At 41.8% G+C, this 25,848-nt stretch overlaps 1 protein-coding gene across 1 annotated transcript in view; it reads left to right on the forward strand.

Moving 5' to 3' along the window:
• Positions 1-7,634: 7,634 nt before the first annotated feature.
• CTSD (cathepsin D) overlaps positions 7,635-25,848 on the forward strand; it is a 59,889-nt gene continuing 41,675 nt past the window's right edge. The window contains exon 1 of the mRNA XM_083722671.1: positions 7,635-7,835. Within this exon, the coding sequence (XP_083578797.1) occupies positions 7,650-7,835 (186 nt within the window). The 5' untranslated portion in view covers positions 7,635-7,649. The remainder of the gene's footprint in view (positions 7,836-25,848) is intronic.

Raw genomic sequence — 25,848 nt, forward strand, 5'->3', positions numbered from 1 at the left:
TAACTTTGATTTTTAATTTTATGTATTTTAGCCATGCGACCATCAGGTAAAAGGTGACCAATAAATATGGTAAATAAATAATTATTCTGCCATATTTACCTCTAACCACAGTCAGCAATGCTGGCATCCAGCCTCTTACCTTTCATCTTACATTGATTCCTTTGCACAGGTGAAACTCTTTGAACATACAACTTGTTCTGTGAAATCTGATTATGTTGAAAGTCAGTTCTATTCCTAGCGCAATAATACTGCTTTTATCAGGTGATAATTTTGACCTTTTAGCACATTTTTAGTTTGTAGTCTCCTCCGGATTTGGTTAGTGAATTGTTATGCAAATCAATAATTAAGTCCTAACCAACAGTACTGTTTTTCCCCCACACTCACCCACTCCTTGGCACCCTATAACCAACTTTCTTTTTGATGCTTTTACTCTCTTTCATGAACTTGCTTTTTTTAAAAAAAAAATGATTCAATCCCCTTTAACATATTTGTTCCGATTACCAAAGTAAAAACACATGACCAAAATTGCATGGCAGCTCTTTAAGAAGCATGACACAGCAGAAGAAGAATAAAGAACAGAACATCGTCACGAGGAAGGTGGGAATGCTTAGATTCTGTTTCTGGCTGTTCTATGACTCTGCATTTTTAAGTGCAGATTTGCCAATATTGCTCAACAGAGTGACAACTCTAGACCTTCAGAAAAGCAAAACTTTAACCCTTTTCACATAGCAAATATGGAGGAGAAAAATGTGGAGAGAAAAAATGGGATCATGCCATTAGGTCCCACACCCTGGCCTCTGTGGGATAACTGGGTCTTTTGCAAAAAAAAATAAAAAAAAAAAAAAAATCCCAAGCTTTATTATATAAGTAGGCTTGGTTCTGTATCCATAACCTCCAAGAATGGAGAGGGAAGATGGAGGTGTCAAAATGCATATGAGTGTTGTTGTTGTTAGCCCACAATGGACAGAGAACCAAAAGGACAGGACATATTCCCACCTCCAATCCCCAACTCTGTACCGCGGTATAAAAAAATGTTCAAGAGTAAGCAAGGGATGTCAGAGGAGCCTCAGTCTCAGGGTCAAGTGAACCATGATATGGGAGTTCCAGGATCAGGATGTCCTGTGATATATTTAAAAGTTAGCAGTAGCCATTGCAGGGATGGCAAATCAGTTCAGGGTAATAGAGCTGGTAAATGCTGTTATGCGCCTTTCCCCTATGCCATATTCCTGATTAGAATCACCCCTAACCTGCCCCATGTTGGAAAGCACAAAGGGAAAGAGGCCAAGCGTTTTAGGAAGAGTTGTCGTTTATTTTCTGACATAAAACACTGGGATGGCTCAGTTGGCAGAACATGAGACTCTTAATCTGCAGTAATTAAATTTAAAATTTAATCAAAAGTGGGGCACCAGTCATTGACCCAGAGTATATCACCCATGCCTTTAATATTAACACAAACATAAACATACTACAGTGGTACCTCGGGTTAAGAACTTAATTTGTTCTGGAGGTCTGTTCTTAACCTGAAACTGTTCTTAACCTGAAGCACCACTTTAGCTAATGGGGCCTCCTGCTGCCGCTGCGCTGCCGCTGCACGATTTCTGTTCTCATCCTGAAGCAAAGTTCTTAACCTGAGGTACTATTTCTGGGTTAGCAGAGTAACCTGAAGCATATGTAACCTGAAGTGTATGTAACCCGAGGTACAACTGTGTTTCTAAGATATTTGTAGGAGCAGTGGTTTCACTCCTGCCATCTATCTTCTTACAAGCCTAGCAAGGACTTCACAAAACTCTCCACTGCTTTTTTATAGATAGTATACTAAGTCAGCAATCTAATTATGTTTATTCAGAAGTAAATCCCACTTAATTCAGTGGGTCTTACTCCCAGGTAGATGGGGCCAGGACTAAAGTCTAAATCCTGTAGACAAGGTTAAAAGTCATAAGGCTTTCAAGAACCATATTGTCAGGAAAGCACTGTTTAATGTCTGGACAAAATATAAAGGCTTATTGGAAAACAAGACCCCAAGGTGGTTATCACCAATGGAAGCTAAGGCTTGGAAAAGACTCAATATGGAGGCCAAATGGCCGAAATATTGGGAAATATTAGAAAAAGATGGAGATAATTGGAGGCTGCAGAGTTTGGAGAAGTTAAAAGATAAAGTGTGAGATTGGTTACATTATGCTCAGATTAAAGAGGTTTTTAAGTTGGACAAAAAGATAGGATTCCAGGTGGAAAAATCGAAGTTGGAAACAGAATTGTTAGAACCTAAGACTAAGGTACTTTCAAGAATGTATAACTTGCTGTTAAAATGGAATACACAAGATGAAACGGTCAAATCAGCTATGATAAAATGGGCACAGGACATTGGGTATAATATCATGTTTGCTGACTGGGAAAGGTTATGGACCACCGGTCTGAAGTTCACGGCATGTAATGCCTTGAAAGAAAATATTATGAAAATGATATATAGGTGGTACATGACTCCAGTCAAGCTTGCAAAAATATATCACCTGTCGGACAATAAATGTTGGAAATGTAAAGAAACTGAGGGAACGTTCTTTCACCTCTGGTGGACTTGCCCTAGGGTTAAGGCTTTCTGGGAAATGATATATAATGAGTTGAAAAAGGTATTTAAGTATACCTTCCCTAAGAAACCAGAGGCCTTTCTTTTAGGCATTGTTGGCCAGAGGGTGTTAAAGAAGGACCGAACATTCTTTATGTATGCAACAACAGCAGCAAGGATACTTGTCGCCAAGCATTGGAAAACCCAAGATTTGCCCACACTGGAAGAATGGCAGATGCAACTGATAGACTATATGGAACTAGCAGAAATGACTGGCAGAATCCGAGACCTGGGAGAGGAAGCAGTGGAAGAGGACTGGAAGAAATTTAAGGACTACTTACAAAAACATTGCAAATTGTATGAGTGTTAAGAAAGATGCAAGATTGTAAATAACATGGCACCACTAAGTTAGTTGAAAGGAATATGAAGACAAGTGAAATTTAAGAAAAGATAAATTTTGGATAAATATTATGTTAAAATTAAGTTTTTTAAGGTTTGGATAAAAGTATCTAAAATTAGAGGGACGCAGGTGGCGCTGTGGGTTAAAGCCTCAGCGCCTAGGACTTGCCGATCGAAAGGTCGGCGGTTCGAATCCCTGCGGCGGGGTGCGCTCCCGCTGCTCGGTCCCAGCGCCTGCCAACCTAGCAGTTCGAAAGCACCTCCGGGTGCAAGTAGATAAATAGGGACCGCTTACCAGCGGGAAGGTAAATGGCGTTTCCGTGTGCGGCTCTGGCTCGCCAAAGCAGCGATGTCACGCTGGCCACGTGACCCGGAAGTGTCTCCGGACAGCGCTGGCCCCTGGCCTCTTAAGTGAGATGGGCGCACAACCCCAGAGTCTGTCAAGACTGGCCCGTACGGGCAGGGGTACCTTTACCTTTTATCTAAAATTAGGGACACAATATTGGAGAATTATAAAATAAGAATTGAAACAAGGTGATAAATTGCTGGTTAAAGTTTTATAAACCAGGAACGCAGGAACGAGAGATGTGAGGAAGTCCAAAAAAGTGAAGAAAATATGGCTATTATAAGATGTAGGTGTTTTTGCTTTTTTCTTTTTTTGTTGTTATTTTGTTTTTTCTTCTGTATTGTATTAAGAAAATCTTTAATAAATATTTTATATATAAAAAAAATAAAGCCTAAATCCTGTAGTGTTGCCTCAGAAGTTCTCCAAATTTAGGGAAGTGGGGAGAGCATAACAAGATTTATTCTTGAGTGATTAATCCTGAACAACCAAACACAAATGATCAGCATACCTTTGGGCAAGCCATGTAGGATGTTTTTTTGTTTTTTGTTTTTTTGAAAGAACCATCAGATCTCAGTTTAAGAACAGCTGGGGTCATATCAGGAGACACAGTCTGTAATTAAATATACGACTGGGGAATACAATTCCCTTGGAATAATATATATGGAAAGACATGTAAGTTAATGGGAGAAGAGGTGAATATGCAGGTGATACAATGGAGCCTAAACTACAGAGTGATTTCATGGCAAAATGATCCATGAACTAGAACCCTTTCAAATACATCCTTTTAAAACTCCCCGTGTATTCCCGTTGAGGCAGTATCTAGAGCTCTGGCAGCTCTTAGAGAGCTGGGGAAGAAAGTGCATTGGCCCTGTTTCAGGGAGATGAGTGAAGCCCCTGAGAGCCTTAAAACTAGAATAATATGACTACATGCAATTTGAATTAATTTCGGACTTAATTAGAGTTGGGTGTTGCAAGCTTAAGTGCAGAAATGAGGGTATAACATGTGCAGACAAATGAGGGCATTGTTACATTCAGGGTGTGTGTGGCAATCCTTCCAGAAGTACCTACCTAGTGGCTTCTTGGAGATTACAGGAAAGGTGATCAAACGACATGCAGCCAAAGAGGACACTGTACTATATTTACAAACCTTCTGACTTCCCTACCGTCACATTGTCCCAAGGAATCTTAGGAATTGTAGATCTGTGAAATGAGGGGAGGGATCTTTAGCAAATGTGGGAGTGTCTCCATAGAAACTGCTTAGCTCCTAGCATTATTATTTTTTAGCAGTCATGGCTCTTGAACTCGTTTAAAAAGTGTTTCATTTTGCAGCTTATACATCCATTCCTTCCTATACCCTATAATAAACTTGTCCTGATCATGTTTCACCAGAAGGATGATGAAGTTCCATTCCATATGCAAAGGCTACGTGAAAACAGGCTTTTTCGCATACACTGCCTGTACCTACTTAGCAAGCTGGTTGCCTTTAACATCTTGTCGGCTAGTGAGAAGAGTTTCATCATATTCTACACTGAATTTAACAAGAAGAAGAAGCAAGCAGGGGGACTCTAAAATTAACTTCACTATTCTTGTATCTTTACTAACTGGATAAAAGAGAAAATTTCAGCAAGTGCTGCTTTTACATCCTTGCATGGCAACAAGCTGCACCCACCAAAACTGCCCATCTATTCTGAACTCAGTCATGGTTCTTGCACCAGGTCACTCTAAATGAGACTGAGGTGCCTTCCTTGTGTTGTTAGAAAAGGGTCTTAACTAGAGGATGCTTCCAGAGAAGAGCATATTCTGAAATTGGTGCAAGTTTTCTCATGGCAAGGTTGGCATAAAAAAACAAACCAACCCATATCATCTCCCATTTAACTTGGATTTCCCCTTCCTGCAAAAACAACAACAACCAAGAGGTAAAAATAACCCATTACACATCCAGGGTCACTGTCAACATGGAAGCTCATTAGCACATTTTTGCAGTGGGTGGTTTGACAGGTGTGTGGGGATATTTTGGTGGGTGGCCTCTATTACCACACCCCTACTTCCGTTTGCTCCTCACATGAGCACAACCTAGCCTTTTGGCTTCTGGAAACCCCAGTGGTGCGGTGTGCCAATGTTAACTAATTGCAGCATACTGAAGGCATGTCCAAATTTCAGCAACATAGTTCCCAGGAACTATTATTTCAAGATCTCGCTGCACATTACATGTGGGGGATTCCCTCAGAGCCTGTATTTCTAGTGGGACATGGATGGCATAAATCACCGAGCCTCTTGGGCTTGCCGATCGGAAAGTCGGCGGTTTGAATCTGTGCAATAGGAAGAGCTCCCGTTGCTCTGCCCCAGCTCCTGCCAACCTAGCAGTTTCAAGGCACATGAGTGTAGGTAGATAAATAGGTACCACTGTGGCAGGAAAGTAAACAGTGTTTCCATGCGCTCTGGCTTCTTTCACAGTGTTCTGTTGTGCCAGAAGTGGTTTAGTAATCTGGCCACATAACCCGGAAAGCTGTCTACGGACAAATGCCAGCTCCCTCAGCCTGAAAGCGAGAGGAACACCACACTGCATAGTTGCCTTTGACTGGATTTAACCGTCCATGGGTCATTTACCTTTACCTTTATATGTCTAGTACATAAGTTGGGACTTTAAAAGACCTCTTTAATACAAGATTTCCATGTGCAAGATTTCCGTGTTAAAAACTGTGCAGTGGTATTTATTTATTTTTAAAGCAACACCAAATGGAAATGCATGTGAGCCCCACCCACCCTAAAATCCTATCATGAGCGTGTTGTGAATGAAATATGATAACTAAGGTCTGGTAACATTTGTTATTGCATAATTTGGATGGGAAGTTTTAAGGTGCGCAAGGACAGGTACAAAAATGCCTGTGTGTCTAGATGTGGAAAGGACAGCAAAGGGCCTGCAGGTTCTGCAGGAAGACAGCTAGTTGTAATTTATAATTAGGTGGAACTTCACTAGCCACCTTACAAAACACTCATTTGCTGATGCTTCTCAGAGAAGGTGAATAATGTTCCCATATAGGCCACTTAGTGATTCTGTGGCTCAACAAAGATTAGAACTCAGAATTTCCATGATCAATCCAAACAGTCTATCTGTGTGACTTAGAATCAGGTATAAATAGGACTGTGAGGAAGGAATTTGTTTTGCAACACAGCTCTGGTTACTTTTAAATTTTAGTTTCTGGTAGCAAGTTTTGACAATAGAATTTTCAAGCCGCTCTCTGGTATAGTATATCAGCATTACACAGGTGGTGGCAGCTTGGATGCTGTCAAAGGGGTAGACTGTGAGTAGTGTCAATAACATGTAGATGCCATCATGTCACATCATTGCAAAAGTGTGTCATTTATTTTGCCATAGTAGAGCTTAGACATTTCAGTCAGTCATTGGAGTCATATCATTACTGCATGATGCTTTTGAATTATGGTGCTGGAGGAGACTCTTGAGAGTCCCATGGACTGCAAGAAGATCAAACCTCTCCATTCTGAAGGAAATCAGCCCTGAGTGCTTACTGGAAGGACAGATTGTGAAGCTGAGGCTCCAGTACTTTGGCCACCTCATGAGAAGAGAAGACTACCTGGAGAAGACCCTGATGTTGGGAAAGATGGAGGGCACAAGGAGAAGGGGGTGACAGAGGACGAGATGGTTGGATAGTGTTTTCGAGGTTACCAGCATGAGTTTGACCAAACTGTGGGAGGCAGTGGAGGACAGAGGTGCCTGGCGTTCTCTGGTCCATGGGGTCACGAAGAGTCGGACACGACTAAATGGCTAAACAACAGCAACAAAAACAACTACAGCTCAGCTGCAAGATATCCCCTGCAATGGAAATACAGTTATTTGATGCTTCCTTTGAAAACAATCTCCAAACAAGAAAAATATTGCAGCCCTAATTCATAATATCTATCCGTAACAGGATTCTGTAGTAAAACAACTGTTGAGCAACATATTGCATTAGAGGAAGCATTTGATGGAAACGCCTGTTTTAACTTGTCACTTATTGATGGAAATGATGGCTTGATCTGGTCAGTTATTAAACAGGAGCATTATATTTCATGGCAAATGAAAGTAAAGCTTAATTGGAGATAGGGCTCAGTTCCACATACAGTGGTACCTCAGGTTACATACGCTTCAGGTTACAGACTCCGCTAACCCAGAAATAGTGCTTCAGGTTAAGAACTTTGCTTCAGGATGAGAACAGAAATCATGCTTCGGCGGCAGCAGGAGGCCCCATTAGCTAAAGTGGTGCTTCAAGTTAAGAACAGACCTCCGGAACGAATTAAGTACTTAACCAGAGGTACCACTGTAATTGAAACTAGATAATATTGATAATGGTCCCCAAATTGTTTCTCCTTGACAGAATTCCATTGAAGAAGTTCCCCTCCATGCGCAGCATCTACACAGAATATGGGACCAATGTCCAAGACCTGAATGAGTTGGGGGAAATGCTGAAATACAAATTTGGGGGCGCTGATGTGGGCGCACCAACCCCAGAAGCTTTGAAGAACTACATGGATGTAAGTATAGTAGTTGTAGTAGTTGATTGTCACTCCTCCTAATGCTTTGACTGTTTCTTCCTTCTTGGTGACTGGGATCTGTGTGGTAGAGCAGTATCCTGGAACCCTGCTATTGTCCTTGCCTGTCTCAGTGAATAAAACCATTAGGGAGAAGGTCACATTTAAAACAGACCTTGAAAATTATCCATAGTGGTATCTGTAAACACCCAGCAAGAAGCCAAGAATAAAATTCAAGTTATTAACGGATGCAAAAGAAAGAGGTGGTTTTGCTCTGCCAGATTTGAAACTATACTATGAAGCGTCTTGTCTCTGTTGGTTAAGGGATTGGATAAAATTGAAAAATAATAAGTTATTAGATTTGGAAGGCTTTGATAACAGGTTTGGATAGCACGCCTACTTATGGTTGGAGAAGAAGAAAAGTCATAAAGGCTTTGAGAATCATATTTTCAGGAGCTCCTTATTAGAAATTTGGGACAGGTATAAAAACATATTGGAACCTAAAGTCCCACACTGGTTGTCCCCATTAGAGGTAATGAGCGTAAAGAAAATCAATATGAGAGGAGATTGGATTACCTATGGAGACTTGGTAACTAAAGTGGGGGGAAATGGATAATGAAGCCATATGAACAAGTAAAAGACTATGTGTTTGATTGGTTGCACTATTTTCAGGTAAATGAAATGTTTAAAAAGGATTTAAAAGAGAGGGGATATACAGAAAAAGAATCGAAATTTCATACAGAGATAATAAATAATGATATTAAGATAATGTCAAAAATGTATAAAATTTTACTGGAATGGCAGATGCAGGACGAGGAGGTTAAATCAGTTATGATACACTGGGCCAGGGATTTTGGTTATAATATACAATTGACTGATGGGGAAAAGTATGGAATGAAAATATGAAATTTACTGCATGTTCGGCGATAAAGGAAAATATCATGAAAATAGTATATAGATGGTACATTACACCGGTTAAGTTAGCAAAAATGTACAAGACATGTAATAAGTGCTGGAAATGTAAAGAAAAAGAAGGATCATTCTTTCATATGTGGTGGGAATGTAAAAAGGTAAAGGGTTTCTGGGAAATGATATATAATGAACTGAAAAAGATCTTTAAATACACATTTGTAAAGAAACCAGAAGCCTTTTTGCTAGGAATAACAGGAAGAGAGATTAACAGAAGGGACTATAAACTTTTTCAATATGCAGTAACAGTGGCAAGAATCCTAATGGCCCAAAAATGGAAACAAGAGGGCCTACCAACACTTGAAGAGTGGAGAATGAAACTTATGGATTACGCAGAATTGGACAAAATGACTGGGAAAATTAGATACCAAAAAGACCACAAATTCATCGAGGACTGGGGAAAGTTTACGGATTATCTGGAAAATAGATGTGATGTACAGACAAAGTTAGTCGGTTTCAAAGAGGCTCTGTGATTGTTAAAGATGTATTGTTAAAAAAAAACCAGAAATGATAAGTTACTGTTAACTGGCAATACAAGTTAAGAAAAATGCGTAATGAATAGAAAATATGGATGATTAGTGGAGGAGCTGGTGGAAGTTCAAAAAATTGGAAATATGAGAACAAGATTGTGTTGATTAATTTGCAAAAGAAAATTTAATAAAAAATTATATATATATATATAAAAAGAACTTTGCTTCAGGATAAGAACAGAAATCATGCTCCAGCAGCACAGCAGCAGCAGGGGACCCCATTAGTTAAAGTGGTGCTTCAGGTTAAGAACAGTTTCAGGTTAAGAACAGACCTCCGGAACGAATTAAGTACTTAACCCGAGGTACCACTGTATTGCCTTGAATTTAGATTTTCAGCGCTTGAATGTATGGGGTAATATTAAGAAGAGAAAGTTTGAGCATGTTTTAACTAACAGACCATACACCTCTCTCACACACCTAGGTTTAAGGGAAAGAGCTTCTAGGCCAGAGGTGCTTCAGTCCTGAGATGTTTTGTTTTGAAGAATCATAGAATTGGAAGAAGAGAGATGCTGAAGAAAGATGACTATCAAGACCCCTCCACCTTTACTTTCTTTTGCTGAATTTGGGATCTGCATTAAAACTTTGGTGTACATGTTCAACAGCATTAAATTGCCTAGTAGCATCAACTCAATTTTATGTGCTGCTTCTTAACCTCACCCTGAAAATCTATCGTGAGATCTATGTTGTGCCTTTAGCCATACGATGGGGATAGCTTGCTGCTGCACATGTTGCTCAGCATTCCTACACGTGTCTCAGCTTGCTCTCTGTGCAACTGATGTGTCTGTATGGCTGTGCAGTCTTTGTTCACAGGGAACTATAAACAGGTGACAACATTTCAAGGAGCAGCTTTTCTGTTAGCAGAAATCAGCGTAACTCCTTTAGCGTACAAGCTGAAGAACTGATGGCTGGATTTTATTCTTTGCTTGCTGTTCTGCATTTCTCTCTCTCCACACTTGATTTGATCAAAGAAAAAAAAAGTAAGAAAGATGAGAAGTGATTGTCTAGCACTTTTCCGAAAGCACAATGCGTTCATCTAAATTCGTTGGCAGATGTGGTTTTGCTATAAAATGTTATTACCTGTATCTGGATTATCCACCTTCCTGACAGCTGCTTAACTTGCTGGAGGCAGCAGCATGCAGCTGGGATCCTACATGCTGGCCTAAGCTTTGTGACACACAACATTGATTCTACGCACTTGAAATCCCTGGTGGGCTGCGTTGGAGGGAGTAACATATCTACAGACTTTGCTCAAGCTTGCTACTGTCACATAAACCAGCCCTGAATCCCTAGCGCTCCGCTCTGCAGCTTGTTCTAGTCCCTCTTGGGTGCTCTCAGTATCTTGTTTTGTGCTATCCATCTTGTACTATCAGTGCCTTTATCACAGATGTTTACAAGTGTCACAGCCAACTCACTTGGACACATGCAACAGAAAAGAACTAGTCTCTGCTCCGGTGTTTATTTTACTTTGCTTTAAATGAACCGACTACTTCTGCCAAACAGGTGACAACAGCCCCATCGACAATGTGTGACACCCTGACGGTTGGTAATTCAGAAAGCCAAACTAATAATAGCACGGTTTAAAATGAATATCCAGTTATGTTAATACAAGCTGGCACCAATAGAAGCTCTCCCCGGACTCTGAATAGAAGGTACAGGAGGTTCAGGATTCTAAATTAATTCTTGTACAGTGGTACCTCGGTTTTCAAGCATCTCGGAAGCCGAATGTTTCGGTTTTTGAACGCCGAAAACCCAGAAGTAATTGCTTCTGTTTTGGAACGTGCCTCAGAAGTTGAACTGTTTCCACTGCATATTTTTCAATTTTTTCCAATTGAACTTGCAGCCTCGCTTTTTGAAAGTTTCAGAAGTTGAACAGTCTTCTGGAACGGATTACGTTCAAGAACTGAGGTATCACTATATTCATTTACAAGGCCCTTAACAACTTGGGTCCAGGATACCTTAAGAACTGCCTGATTCCTTATATCCCTGTTTGATCATTGAGGTCCTGGGGGGGGGGGAGGGTCATGATTAATGGTCCTGGTCCCCCCAAATGGCTTAGACACATAGCTTGTGCCAACAGGAGCTGTGAACTTAATAACGTGGGCCCAGATCTGTAGATCAGGCACTTGGTGAAGACTTAAATAAATAAATCAGCAGGCATTTTAAACTAGCTTCTCTGATATTATGGTTAATGGTTTTAACTCTGTTGTATCTGTTTCGTAATCTCAGTGAACACTACTTGGCAACTACGGTACCACACAGTATATAGATTGTGGACAACCTTTGGGGTGAGGGGGAATCACATGACAGGACCAAAGGCAGAAGTGGATGGAGTAACTGATGGTACTCTTGCCTTTTCTATAGTAGACTTCATTCTACATGCCCACACACTCATCCAGGCAAGCAGGGGGCAGGGGTTATCACAGTTCCAAGGACATGTTCTAGACAGGCAAAAGCATTCAAGTAGGATACAGAACAGAACTGGTGAGGTGGGGAGGGTGGCTTGGAGAGAGTCCCAGCAAAGAGGACTGGGGAACCACTTTTGGTCCATGACCCAGAGGTTCCCCACCACTGCATTAAACATTCTATTAAAATTGATCCAGTCAACACATCAGGCATAGCCATAGCTGTCAACTTTTCCCTTTTCTTGCGAGGAATCCTATTCAGAATAAGGGAATTTCCCTTAAAAAAGGGAAACGTTGACAGCTATGGGCATAGCATATCCATCCTGTTGGCACCAGTTCTGCATATTAGCATAGCCTTCCCATTTGCTCTGGAGAAATAAATCTTTCTGACAGCACAGGAAACTCTGAAGAAAGAGCTCATCATTATTCCTCAAACAATAGTCTTAATCTGAGTATCTGCTATGCAGATGGTCCCGCTCCCCTGCTTAATGGGCAGGTAAAATAGAGTCATCAAGAAGCATATGAATGTAAATGTGCCGCCATGGGCCAGAGGATCAGCATTATCATCCTCAGCAGACAGATGAACAGGAGAATAGTTTTTAGCACAAAAGTCCGCTTTATCTGCTCACAGTGTTGGCTATTCCACAAGTAGCAGCAAATGCAGCATCCTAATTTTAATTGCAACTGGAATTAGGAAAGAAGAAGAAGAAGAGTTTGGATTTGATATCCAGCCTTTCACTCCCTTTAAGGAGTCTCAAAGCGGCTAACATTCTCCTTTCCCTTCCTCCCCCACAACAAACACTCTTTGAGGTGACTGGGGCTGAGAGACTTCAGAGAAGTGTGACTGGCCCAAGGTCACCCAGCAGCTGCATGTGGAGGAGCGGAGACACGAACCCGGTTCCCCAGATTACGAGACTACCGCTCTTAACCACTACACCACACTGGTGAGGTGTACACTGGTGTGATGTAGTGACATTGAGGACATTGCCAAACTTGGCATCCCTATTTGTGTGTGTGTGTGTTTTGTTTTGCTCCAAATAAAAATCTAGCATTGATTCAGACAGACCTTTAACAAACAGATTGTCCCAGGATCAAACCATGAGTCTGGAAATTATTGTCTCTTTCCACACCCTGAAAGAGACTGTGTCACTTTTTGGCATCGCAGCTTAGAAAGACAAAAAAAAAAAAAAAAAAAAAGCACATGGTTTACTCATTATAATTAATGATGGCGCCAAAGTTCATAATTAGTTTGGCATACAAATTTGTCCAACTCATAATACTTGGCTGTATTATTGTTTAGAATATTGTGTCCCCTATGCTAATATGCTTTAGCTGCTTGTGACTGCATATTCTAAATGTTTTTTATGATTCTGTTGTTGCTTTCATCCAGTCAGCTACCTTCAGGAAAACATGCCTTTTAAAAAGTGGAGTATAAATAATCATCAAAAGAATGAATGATAATTACAAATCATCTGGTGAGAAGTTCTTCGCAAAAGGTTAAAAGAGATTCTGCACATGTGCACTCAGTATTCAACAGAGGTCCAAAGCCAGCTGCTTTGTAATCACATGCCCAGAAATTATTTAATATTATTCCCTTATCGTTGATGTAGCTCTCATTAGGTTGCATCTAAGGTCACCTGCACAATCAATATTTCATGTTTCCTCCTCTGATGCCTGTAAAACTTCCTGAGAGAATCAGGAAAGGTCCTCTGAATGACCTAAAATTGGACAGAGAAATCTTCTGTGAGAGGCTGCAGTGTGCAGAGTGGGGCACGCATGGAATTGTGTGGAAACAGAGAAGGGGAAGATCAGTTTTGTGAATGGCCTTTTGCTTGGAAACAACCCATTGATTGATGTGAAACTACATGAACCACGGAGTCAGCTGCCTTACCAGCACATGCACAGACATTGGCCCCTTACTAGGAATGCAACTCTCACTGAATTTTGTGACCCCAGTGACCAAAACACACAACCAAACCATCTTTTGTTTGAAATGCATTTTACTTATTTGGTTTTCTTATGATTGTCACTTGCAAATAATAATAATAATAATAATAATAATAATAATAATAATAATTTATACCCCGCCCATCTGGCTGGGATTCCCCAGCCACTCTGGGTGGCTTCCAAAAAAATATTAAAATACTGTAATACATCAAACATTAAAAGCTTCCCTAAACAGGGCTGCCTTCAGATGTCTTCTAAAAGTCTGGTAGTTGTTGTTCTTTGACATCTGGTGGGAGGGCATTCCACAGGGAGGGCGCCACCACAGAGAAAGCCCTCTGCCTGGTTCCCTGTAACTTGGCTTCTCACAGTGAGGGAACCGCCAGAAGGCCCTCAGTGCTGGACCTCAGTGTCCAGGCTGAACGATGGGGGTGGAGACGCTCCTTCAGATATACTGGACATGTTTTATGGGGTGCTGACCTCATTCCCCTGCTCTTTCTCCCAAGTTAGGGTGGGGGGTCTTGCGGGAGAGGGGGAGAAGAAGAATTTCCAAGCAGCTCCACATCATGGCAGCTGCCGTTCAATGGGTGTGGGGCAAGAGAAACCAAGCTACAATTCCCAGGGGGCAATGGGGATTATGATAAGACAGGTATGTGTGATGCCATCTGAATGTGAAATCTATTCTTCTTTCCCCCTTGGAATCAGACAAAAGGGCTGGTATAGAAGACAACAGAGGCCATTACAACCAATTATCACATTATCAGTAAACATAGTGGTTTTATTTTAGGGGCTTATATAAGAGCACACAACAGAAACAAAACAACAACAAAGAAATAACAAAACAACACACTACTGCTATATTTAGCAACCCCCAAAAGTTCCAATAGAAAAGTATCTCATTGTCTTTTAATATCAGGAATAAAGATGAGCATTACAGGAATAAAGATGAGCTGTGCAAATATGTGCAACCATCTGTTTTTGACCATTTGAGATTAGGGCAAATGACAAATGTACTCAGTTCACCTTCCTAAACAAGGTGGCTGAGGGAAGTGGTTTTGTTTTATTTTTTAAGCTTAAATATGTGCACTGTAGCTTCTGCAATGCTCCCTGTTTTCTCCTGGACTGGGAGGCGGCAGGAAGAAGTGTGAAAGCATGATGGAAGCTTGGAGAGAACCACTGCAACATGCTTGTTCAAGCTTACATTTTTAACCACCAGCTCGGGCCACCTCATTTAAAAAGGTAAACCAATCCCCCCTCATTTCTCTGCAGTAGGAAGCAACAGGGAAACCATCCTAACATTGGTTCACTAGTCATCCTAATGCTCCCCCCCCCAAAAAAAGCGGAATTGTAAGGTCATTACATGCGAAGAAGTATAACAACAACAACAACAACATTCAAAACAAAACTCAGAGAGGCATTTTTCTGAATGCCTGTTGAGAAAGCTCGTAAATACTGAGTTGATTTTGAATCAAGCCGAGGTGAGCTCACCCATCACAAAAATGTCAAAGAATAATTGCAGGGCTAATAACAAAAACCAAACAAAGAGACTAATGGTGGGAGAGCTTTCCTAATTTGTTTTTTGCCTAAGTGCAGGTAATTTGATCAAATATGCAGTTGATCTATGCACAAAAAAGGCCTCCATTATTTTAATGATGCTCTCTGGAGCCAAAATAAAGGTTTCATGCCACTTCTGAGACTTGGCACTAGACTGTTGTATTGACTGAGTCCTCAAATATCATCTAAAGAATTTCCGTCTGCATCAACTCAGAGCTCCCACCCAGCCCAGAGTAATGCCTCAGTTCATTAGGTCTTAGACACAGAGCATTTGGAATTGAGGTGTGTGAATGATGTGAGTACCAGTAAGTAAAGGATTAAAGTTACCCATACTTTTAACCTAAAACACTTCAGCAATTTTTTTAGCTACTTCACAATCAGACCATATACACTGGAGTAGTTCCATTAGGGCTGCTTCTGCTTCCAAGATTTTAACAGTTGCCTGCTCTGCAGACATTAGCACAGCTGTAGGCTGTGAGAAGTTGCCAGGGCTGATTTCAACAGATGAAGTTACTATGAAAGGCACTGGATGGAATTCAGTATAGTGGCTAAGGAGATCGTTCCATCAGGCAAACAGAAATGCTTCCACTGATGGAACAATATCTCCTCTCCTCCCGGGGGGAGGGAGAGGTCTCTCAACCTTTCAGAAAGCATTTTGGGGAGTGGGATAGTCCTGTTTTGCTGCCAAAGTCCTTCCACTGGCTTCCACTAGTATAAGAGGGTAGCTGAATCTGGTCCAAAGAGCAGGCCAGACCATGGTTTGCTTGTTTCTTTTTGGTCAGCTGGTGGTCCTTGATCTCACTAGTCTCATTGATGTTTTCTTGTAAATATCTACTGAAACAAATATCTGCTGGTTGCACCTTAATTCTGTTCCTGGCTGATCCCATATGAATCTTGTTATTTCAGAACTCCCAAGAAAACTCTGCAATGTATTGTTGGAGACTTCAGAATCCAGACCAGAATGGAAAAATCCAGGCAGCAATATTTTTAAAAGAAGTTTTATTGACTTTGGTTTATTTGTCAGACAAGCAAAGCAAAGTGGGTACATTCAGCAAAAATGAGAGAATGCCCCCGAACACCAGGGGCAGACAGTTTTTATCCCCTTAGGCAAAGCAAAGTTCAGCCCCTTCACCCACCCCCCTTAAACATTCCCCTTTATGCATATTCATTGAAGCTCAACCAATTAAAGAATTGATGGTGGCCCTTCGGTTCCAAGCTGCATTATCCACTAGGTGGCGCTGTAAGCTTATAATCCTCTTGACCTATTTGCAGTTCCTTGTAAAACCACATTGGCCATCCGTATTCTCACCTTATTTTTGTGGTGGGCTACTCTTCCTGTTGTTCGCTCTATTCTCGATGTGTTTACTGGAATTGGGTCAACGACTAGAGCAGGTGTGAAGTGCTCTGACCACACTTGCTGCATTTACAAAAATGCTGTGTGCAGGCAGAGGAGAGAAATAGTTTTTAGCTTTTAGCTTGCTTCTTATAAAATGGCTTCAGTCTGGCTCTCCAAAGTGGACCCAGGTGGACCCTTGGTCCTCACTCCTTCAGTATCTTCCTGACATGTACAATTATCTGTAATTCCTGAGATTGCAACTTTGACAAAGCATGTGCGTACACACACACCTCTTCTGAAGACATCTGAAGGCAGCCCTGTATCAGGAAGTTTTTAACATTTGATGCTTTATTATGTTTTATATATTCTGTAAGCTGCCTAGAGTGGCTGGGGAAATGCAACCAGATTTCAGGGTTGGGGGGTATATATAATAAAATTGTTGTTGTTGTTGTTTGAGTGTAAATGTGCTAGTTTTTATTTTTATGCCCCATACTAGCCTGAAATCATTCCAAATATTTAACAATTCTGCTTCAATACAATGTACAGGGTTTTCTTACTGTTCAAACACTGATATTTGAATATGTATATTCTGCCTGCCTCCCTCCCTCTCTCTCTCTCTCTCTCTCTCTCTCTCTCTCACACACACACACACACACACTCACACAAAGCTAGATTGCCACATTACCAGTCACAAAATAATATACTGTCGGACATTGAAGACCAGTGTGGTGTACCAGTTAGTATGCAGGATTTGGATCAGGGAGACCTAGGTTCACATTCCTTACTCATCTATGAAGCTAATTGGGCTAGATGCTATCTCTCAGCCTAACCTACCTTGCACAGTTGCTGTAAGCCTTGCAACGCAAGGATAAAATAGGCCAAGGTATGTAAGTTGTTATTGTTTTGACCCATTAGAGAAAGGGCAGGACAAATAATCTGGCCACCTGGACAAATAATAATTTCAAGGTAAACAAATGTCTGCCTGAAACAATGAATTCCTGAAGGTAGCCTGTTCAGACCAGCCTTCCCCAACTTAATGTCCTCCAGATGTTTTGGACTACCACTCCTGTCTGCCCCAGCTAGCATTGCCAATACAGTGGTACCTCAGGTTAAGAACTTACTTCATTCTGGAGGTCTGTTCTTAACCTGAAACCATTCTTAACCTGAGGTACCACTTTAGCTAATGGGGCCTCCCGCTGCTGCTGCTCCACCACCACACAATTTCTGTTCTCATCCTGAAGCAAAGTTCTTAACCCAAGGTACTATTTCTGTTGTGTCTGTAACCTGCATTCTGAATCCTATTGTTCTAGGACCAATCCAAGTGCTGTATTTTGGATCCTATTCAACTCAGTACATAACACCCCTCCCCTCTAAGTTCCAGTCCTGCCCGGGAGGTTGCATTCATAGTCTTCAAGGTTGTACGAGGTGCTAACGGATGGGGGGCAAAGCTGGCAACCAGCTACGGCTACGACGATTCCCGGGAGAAATCCAGGAGGAGGACAGGTCAGAGGAGTCCCAAGGGAACAGTGGGGCAGTGAGGCCCACAGAGCAGGAGGGGCCCGCAGGGGAGGCAGAATCAGTAAATACAGAGAGGACCAGCGAGGCCAAAAGGACACCAGAACCAGAGCTACAACTGAGCGAGCCGGTTGTGCCAGACCAAACGGCTCCATCGCAGCCAGCATCCTCGGAACATGAGCCAGAACCCAAACCCCTGACCAGGGAATACCCCAGGCTGCAACGCACACGTAGGCGGCTGGCGTACCCTGAGGACTATGAATGCAACCTCCCGGGCAAGACTGGAACTTAGAGGGGAGGGTGATGGGAGCTCTACTTCCTAACATCTGAAAAACTAGGTTAGGACATGTGATGTAGACAATATTGGGCAAGATAAACCACTGTTTTAGCTTGGGGGTTGGCAACCTAAGGTCCATGGGCCACAAGCAGCCCATAGGGGTCGTTTTACCTACCCACTAGCCACCCCTTAACTGAGCCGCCCACTCGGCGAGTCCCTGCGTGCTGCACTAAACCAGCGCAGCGTGGCACGGGGACTTGCTTCCGCAGTGCTGGAAATTGTGTCTGCGCAGACACAGATGCCGTAAATCAGGAGCGCACGTGATCCGGCCCACTGAGAGATCTCCGCTGGAGAGAACCGGCCCAGGTGAGGTCAACCTTGCCGACCCCTGCTCTAGCTTGATGAAAAGCCCTGTGTCCCTTCCACAGCTGCTGCTCAACGAAGGCTGCTGTTGACTGCAGCTCACAACCGTGCATCTAAGATACTGTATGTCGCTGCAATATTCCTCTTGAACTAAAATCAACACTAGGCATGGTTACTTACTAGTGTGTTCTTTTATTCTGAGTTACAGATGTGTAGGGCTGTAGTTTTAGAGGCACAGAGCAAATATTTAAGAAAAGTTACCAAAAGAATGTGGGTCTCTTCAATTATTTTAAAGTTACTGTTGTCACATTTTCCTGCCTTAGGGGCTCTGTGTCTTTTAACAGCTGATTTAAGAGATACCATTTCTCACATACTTGTTATCAGCTAGAAAAAGGTTGTGCTGAATTTCTGCCTGTCACACATCTTGTTAAAGATTCATTGTCTTTGTGGGGGGGGGGGGAGGGGGAGAATATGACCCAATGAAAAGTACTGTGCATGTTGGCACTGTAGTGTTTGAACTGTAGTTATTTTCCACTTGCATAAACAAAAAATAACTACTCTGCTGATGTTCATGTGACTGACAACAAATGTGACCGTGTCATTCCTTCATCATGGGTGGCAGTAAATTAACCATTGCTATTTAATTGTTGCTTAAGTTAATCACTCATCAATCCACCCCTACTATACACATTCCGCTTGCTCAGAATGCAGCAAGCAATTTAGCCTCCATCCTTTCTGTGGAGACAAACAACCAGAAGCAGTTTCCCATAAAACAACATCCAAATTCAGGAGAGGAATTTTCCTCAGGACTGGAAGAGGAGGAAAGGGTTAAATATTCCCTCCATGCCTGCTATGATCCAATCCGTCTATCAGCACCCCCAGCCGCTGTTATTTCATTCTTTTAAAACCTGTGTATTAAATGAGATACACACTCGATATTTAAATATGTCAATGTTTAAATGATGTTTTAGTCGCATGTTACAATTTGGCTGGCCCTCAGTCAAATTCCAAAGGTTCTGTTGTCTTCAGATGGGCTGTGTCTTCCCTAATTCAAATTGGACTCAGGCTCTTAAAAGGCTGTCCACTGTTGAAGATCACTTAGCTGCTGGAGGCAAGCCAGTTAATTCTCATTTTGCTACGCCTCCTTCAACACTGGTGTATATCTTATATATAATAAAACTGTAAGAGTGTCATCATGAAATCTGTGTTGGAGGATTTTGAGCACCTGATCACAATCCTCAGTTTGCATGAGGGCAGGGTAAGGGAACCAAAGGCAGTGGCTGTGACATGGGAGAGGGAAGGGAGGGTCACTGAGAGGGAGAAAGTGGTGACTTTTTTTAAAAAAAGGGGAAGGTACTTTACACTGTGTTAAGTGTTGTCTTTAAGACAATGCTCCAGATTCAGTGTGGTAGTAATTTAGAACAGGTGCTTTATCAACAAGCAACCATATATGTACAACATCCATCACCTGAACTTAACCTTCTCTAATTGAACAAGCTAATTGTCGAGCTTGCTCATAAGATTATATGTTTGCTAAAGAGAAATATAGTGGAGGGGGCTGCAGAACTGGAGAGAAGAGGAAACATGGAAATGGGGTGGTCTGTATATAAGGGAAAGTTGCAAAAAAGGAGAAAGGAAGAGGCAGGAAAAGGGAGTGGAGATGAAAATGCAGGTAGGAAAAAGGTTGCAGACTAGGAGAGGCTGGTGGTTTCATAACTGGGTGGAAGGTGAGAAGGGTGCTTAATAATTCCAATATGTGGGGGAAAGATGCAGCAGGTTACCATGTGGTAGTCTGTATGCAAGAGGGTGCACAAAAGGAGGGGGAAGAGACATGGGGTGAAGGTGAAAACAGGGTGCAAAGTGAGCCTGCGGAATAGGAGAGAAGCAGCCTCAGAAATTGGGATGGTGAACAGTGAGCTTAGTAGTTGCATAGATGGGAAGGAGGAGCTCTAGGGGGGCTGATGTAGGGGGAGTGGTGTGGGGTCAGCAAATGGAGTGAGACAGGGCACAGGCACTAGTAGGCTTACATATATTCTAAGGGGTGGGTAGTAACATGGATGTCCCACCTACAGTGCATGTCCCCTTTGGACAATTATTTCATGCAGCTGATGACTTGCACCATTCGTAAATGCTGTTCAACCCATTGTAAGCCACTCAAAGAAGATCCAGCTTGCACTCCATGCATCTTTATCATGGATTGCCACCAGTCCCTTCTTGGTTTGCTGTTCTCACTTCCAGCGACTTCCCAGAAATTACTTGATGACAGTTCAGTTGTCACCTTCAATGTTCTCTGGTTCCCATCACTATGGTAACCTTGACCAACATTTTAGATGAAAATAAGGACATGCTCGTAGCACTCCTGTTTCTTATATGAAGTGTTTCATGCGACAGTGTTTGTGTCATCAAAGGAACTTAGTATAAACCTCACGCTGCATTAAGGGCATTTCATACAGAGCTGTTATGGAGCCCACTGTTCTCTCCTTGCCTCTCCCCGTATCGTTACAAACACACCCCATTCTTCTTATTCCACATTCATGATGATACCGTTTGAACCTGCAAACGTTTTGGGATGTTCGTACTGCCTCCTTTCCAACAGTGCATAGCGTGTAATTTCCTGCTGAATCTCTGCAATTTTTCATACTGCAAATGTTCTGGGTTTTGTTTTGTTGTGACACTTTTGTTGTACTATAGCACACTCCAGACAGCAGTGATGTGGTAGCCTGGTGAAAACGTTGCAGGACACCAGAAAGAGTAAAGTAAGTCTACCGCTGATGCACTATTATTATGTCAATAACATGTTGCAGAATACACTCGAATAAAACACCAGTCTGAAGGTACCATATTCCTCACTTCTTGTTTTCCCTTCAGACTCCTCTTCCTGCTGTTGCTGGTTTTGCTTCTGATTTCTGTTCATATTGTTGCACTAAGGAACCACTGCCAAAGCCCCACCCCTTGCATTATTTCTTGTCCTTTGGGAAGCCTTGAGAGAAGTTACTTGGAGGCTGAATTCATCTTCAGCGATAGCAGCTTGCATGCGTGAAGCTGCCATCATAGATCAAAAACTATCAGCAGAGCCTTCATTTCATCTGATGTTACCTCAGGCGGGAAACATGAAAACGACACCTGTTGCATTTTTGCCTGGCATGAAGCTTTTAAAGCACAGAGTCTCTGCCAGGAAAAAGGTGGCAATCTTAGGCTTGGCTGACCCAGATGTTTTTAATCCTGAGAAATCAGATACCAAGCACACCTAGCTCACAAAGCTGCATCAAAGATGATTCACGGGTGTATCTGTGAAGATTGCTGGGAACAGTGTCAGGGAACCGTCAAAAAAGGAAGTTGGGCCTATTATTGTTTGACTCATATTTTTGAGCCCTTAGGGCACAATCTGCTCTCATTTTTGATCTTTACATCAAACAGGGCTAGAAACTTTATATTTTGGTGAAACCTATGATTCTCAGTCTTGTGACTGTAGCAAATGTCTGACTTTTCAGATTTAAGATATATCAATTTGTGGTAACCAACACCAACGGTTTCTAGTCTGCTAGTTGGATTTCCTTTGAATGTCTTATCCTTATCTAGATGATTGGTGCATTGAACTGAAGTTACCAATAATATGATGCCTCTGCAAGTCCTCAGTAGTGTGAAATATGGCCCGCATATTAAACAGGAGCAGAATAAGATAGGCACTGTGCACAGGACAGGGGGATCCATCCACTTAAAAAAATGAATAGGACAGTACACCTAGTGTTGAAGGAGTCCTGGCTAAATATGAACAGTATGATTTGGCTTGCCTGTAGAAGCTAAACATCTCTAAGAGACTCACGGAGTTCCAAGTGGGCTATAACATTGAGAGCAACCACTTACCCTTAACTCTGGCTTTTGCAGGTCCGCTCCTCAACAATTCTATTGTAAAACCGCAATATATCCCTAATGCAAATCTTGGCATATCCGCAGCTAAAAGAATCAAATGGTCCCCCCTACTGAACGCAGCCCTGACTCACCTTCTTAAAACAGCTGAGCTAAAGGACATCTACACTGCGATTATATCGGCTAATTCCACTGCTGAGGCCATGAAACTATTCAAGACACTCACAGAAAGGCTGAAACTACACTTAAAAACTGTAATCCAAAATACTGCCACAAAAGGTTAATTTGCCACCTGGTTTGACTCTGAGTGTAAACAGGCAAAGGGACACCTGCAGAGAGCTTACCATAAATATAGGACCTCCAGGTCGCCTCTCTTATTTACTGCATACGTCTCTCTTAGAAGGAAGTACAAACAACTAATTAAATGGAAAAGACAGAGAGCAGAAAGAAACGCCTGGTACAGCCTAATAAAGGCCTCGCTCAACAAGGACACATCCTGTTTCTGGCATACCATATCAGGCCTACCGGAGCATGAGCGTAGCGGGCCAATTTGTACTGTCAAACCCCAAGAATGGACGCAGTACTACCGCTCACTTTTTCAAGACCAGGATGCTCAGCTTAATCCCCCAACAGTATCTCCAGAAAACTTATCAGCTTGGCCCCCAGTGTCCATGACGGAGGTAAAAGACCTAATTACGCAGCTAAAAAACAATAAAACCCCAGGCATTGATCACCTGCCCCCAGAACTTTTGAAGTCCAATATTGACTGGTGGGCACCTCTGCTTGCGGTAATATTCTGTCACATTGATTCATCTGGTTTACTCCCCGACAGCTGGGCCATTGCGGTAATCATCCCAATATTCAAAAAGGGCCCTACATTGGATCCGGACAGCTACAGACCTATCAGCCTCTTACCATAGTTAGTAAATTATATTCAAAACACCTCCACAATAAATTAATCAACTGGATTGATGCTGAGGCTATACTTGTGGAACAGCAAGCAGGATTCAAGCAAGGCAGATCTACTATAGACCATTGCTTCGTCCTAGCCCACCTAATTGATAAGTATGCCAAGCAATCTCACGGTGTGCTGTATGCTGCTTTCATTGATTTGAAAGCTGCTTTTGACTCAATCTCACGAGTAAGACTATGGCTAAATTGAACACCTCAAGCATAGACAAAAGATTATTATATCTGATTAACTGCCTTTACAAAGACACTGTGCTGAAAGTGTGTTGCTCTACAAATGGCCAACTTACAGGATCTGTACCAGCCACAAAGGGAGTCAAGCAAGGATGCATTTTAGCTCCGGCACTCTTTAACTTATACATGATCCAGTGCCTAACATCTCCAGAGTTCCACACTCCTAAACTGGGCTCAAAACCAATCTCTGTACTATTATATGCTGATGGTGCGGCCCTCTTATCCCAAACAAAAAAAAAAAGCCTAAAAAGATTGATAAGAGAATTCTCAGTGTAATGCCAGAGAGAACACCTGGTTGTAAACTATCAGAAAATCAAAGTTATGATTTTCTCAAGAAAATATAGGCCCCACAGTTGGCGAATGGACAATCAGCCAATTGAATAGGTCAAAGCTTTCAAATATTTGGGCCTTATCTTCCAGTCCACGGGGTCATGGGGCGCACACCAATAATATGCAAAAGAAAAAGCATCCCAAAGTGCCAAGACTTTGACTCACTTTTTCCATACAAAGGGTGGCAAACATATACCATCAGACCTAGAAGTCTTCCAAGCTAAACCTCTAGCACAGCTACTATTATACGGGGCTCAGATTTGGGCTGGTAACCACCTTAGCACTTTGGAAGCTGTTCAATCAAAATTTCTAAGGCAGATTTTTTTCTGTACAGCCATGCATCCCAAACGCATCATTGAGACTGGAGGCAAGTCTCCCTTCAGTAGAAGTATGGACTTTGCAAAGAACTCTTAACTTCTGGTTCTGCCTAAACTCAAATCCCCCCCCCCCCCCGGTTTACTATCCCTAGTACTTCAAGACTCCCATAAAAGTGCCTGGCTTAAAACCATCTATCGAAAACTTCACTCTTTTTTTTAAAATAATATTTATTGACACTTTTTTGATACAATACACAAAAATGAACAATATAGCATGTATCTCAACATAGTTTCACCACTTCTTTGGGCTTCCTCTCATCTCCCACTCCTACCTTCATCCCAATAGAATTTTGCCAGCAATTTATCATCTTAATTCCACTCTTATTATCTATCTTTCTAATCTCCACCGCCCTATAATCAAATCTTAAAAATTTAAATATGATCTAGTGGTTATTCAAAAATTTATAATTTCTTAACTCTAACTTATCTTCTTTACTCCATCTAATTTAGTGGTGCCAAATTATTTATGATCTAGCATCCTTCTTAACATTCAACCAAATTACAATGTTTTTGCAAATAAATCTTGAATTTCTTCCAGTCTTCTTCCACCCTCTCCTCTCCCAGGTCTCGGATTCTGCCAGTCATCTCGGCCAGTTCCATGTAGTCTATCAGTTGCATCTGCCATTCTTCCAGTGTGGGTAGATCTTGGGTTTTCCAGTATTTAGCAATGAGTATCCTTGCTGCCGTTGTTGCATACAGAAAAAAAGTTCGGTCCTTCTTTGCCACCCTCTGACCGACAATGCCCAAAAGGAAGGCCTCTGGTTTCTTAGGGAAGGTATACTTAAATACCTTTTTCAGCTCATTATATATCATTTCCCAAAAGGCCTTTACCTTAGGACAGGTCCACCAGAGGTGAAAGAATGTTCCTTCATTCTCTTTGCATTTCCAACATTTATTATCAGACAAATGGTATATTTTTGCAAGTTTGACTGGGGTCATGTACCATCTATATATCATTTTCATAACGTTTTCTTTCAAAGCATTACATGCAGTGAAATTCAACCCAGTGGTCCACAACTTTTCCCAGTCCTCAAACATAATATTATGCCCAATATCCTGTGCCCATTTTATCATAGCCGATTTGACCGTTTCATCTTGTGTGTTCCATTTTAACAGCAAGTTATACATTCTTGAAAGTACCTTAGTCCTAGGTTCTAACAGTTCTGTTTCCAGCTTCGATTTCTCCACCTGAAACCCTACCTTTTTGTCATTTTTAAAAACTTCTTTAATCTGAGCGTAATGTAACCAGTCTCGCACTTTATATTTCATTTTCTCCAAACTCTGCAATTTCCAATTGTCTCCATCTTTTTCTAATATTTCCCAATATTTTGGCCATTTGGCCTCCATAT

This window comes from Podarcis gaigeae, assembly GCF_964106915.1.
Source record: "Podarcis gaigeae genome assembly, chromosome: 1".
In the NCBI taxonomy this organism is placed as follows: Eukaryota; Metazoa; Chordata; class Lepidosauria; order Squamata; family Lacertidae; genus Podarcis; species Podarcis gaigeae.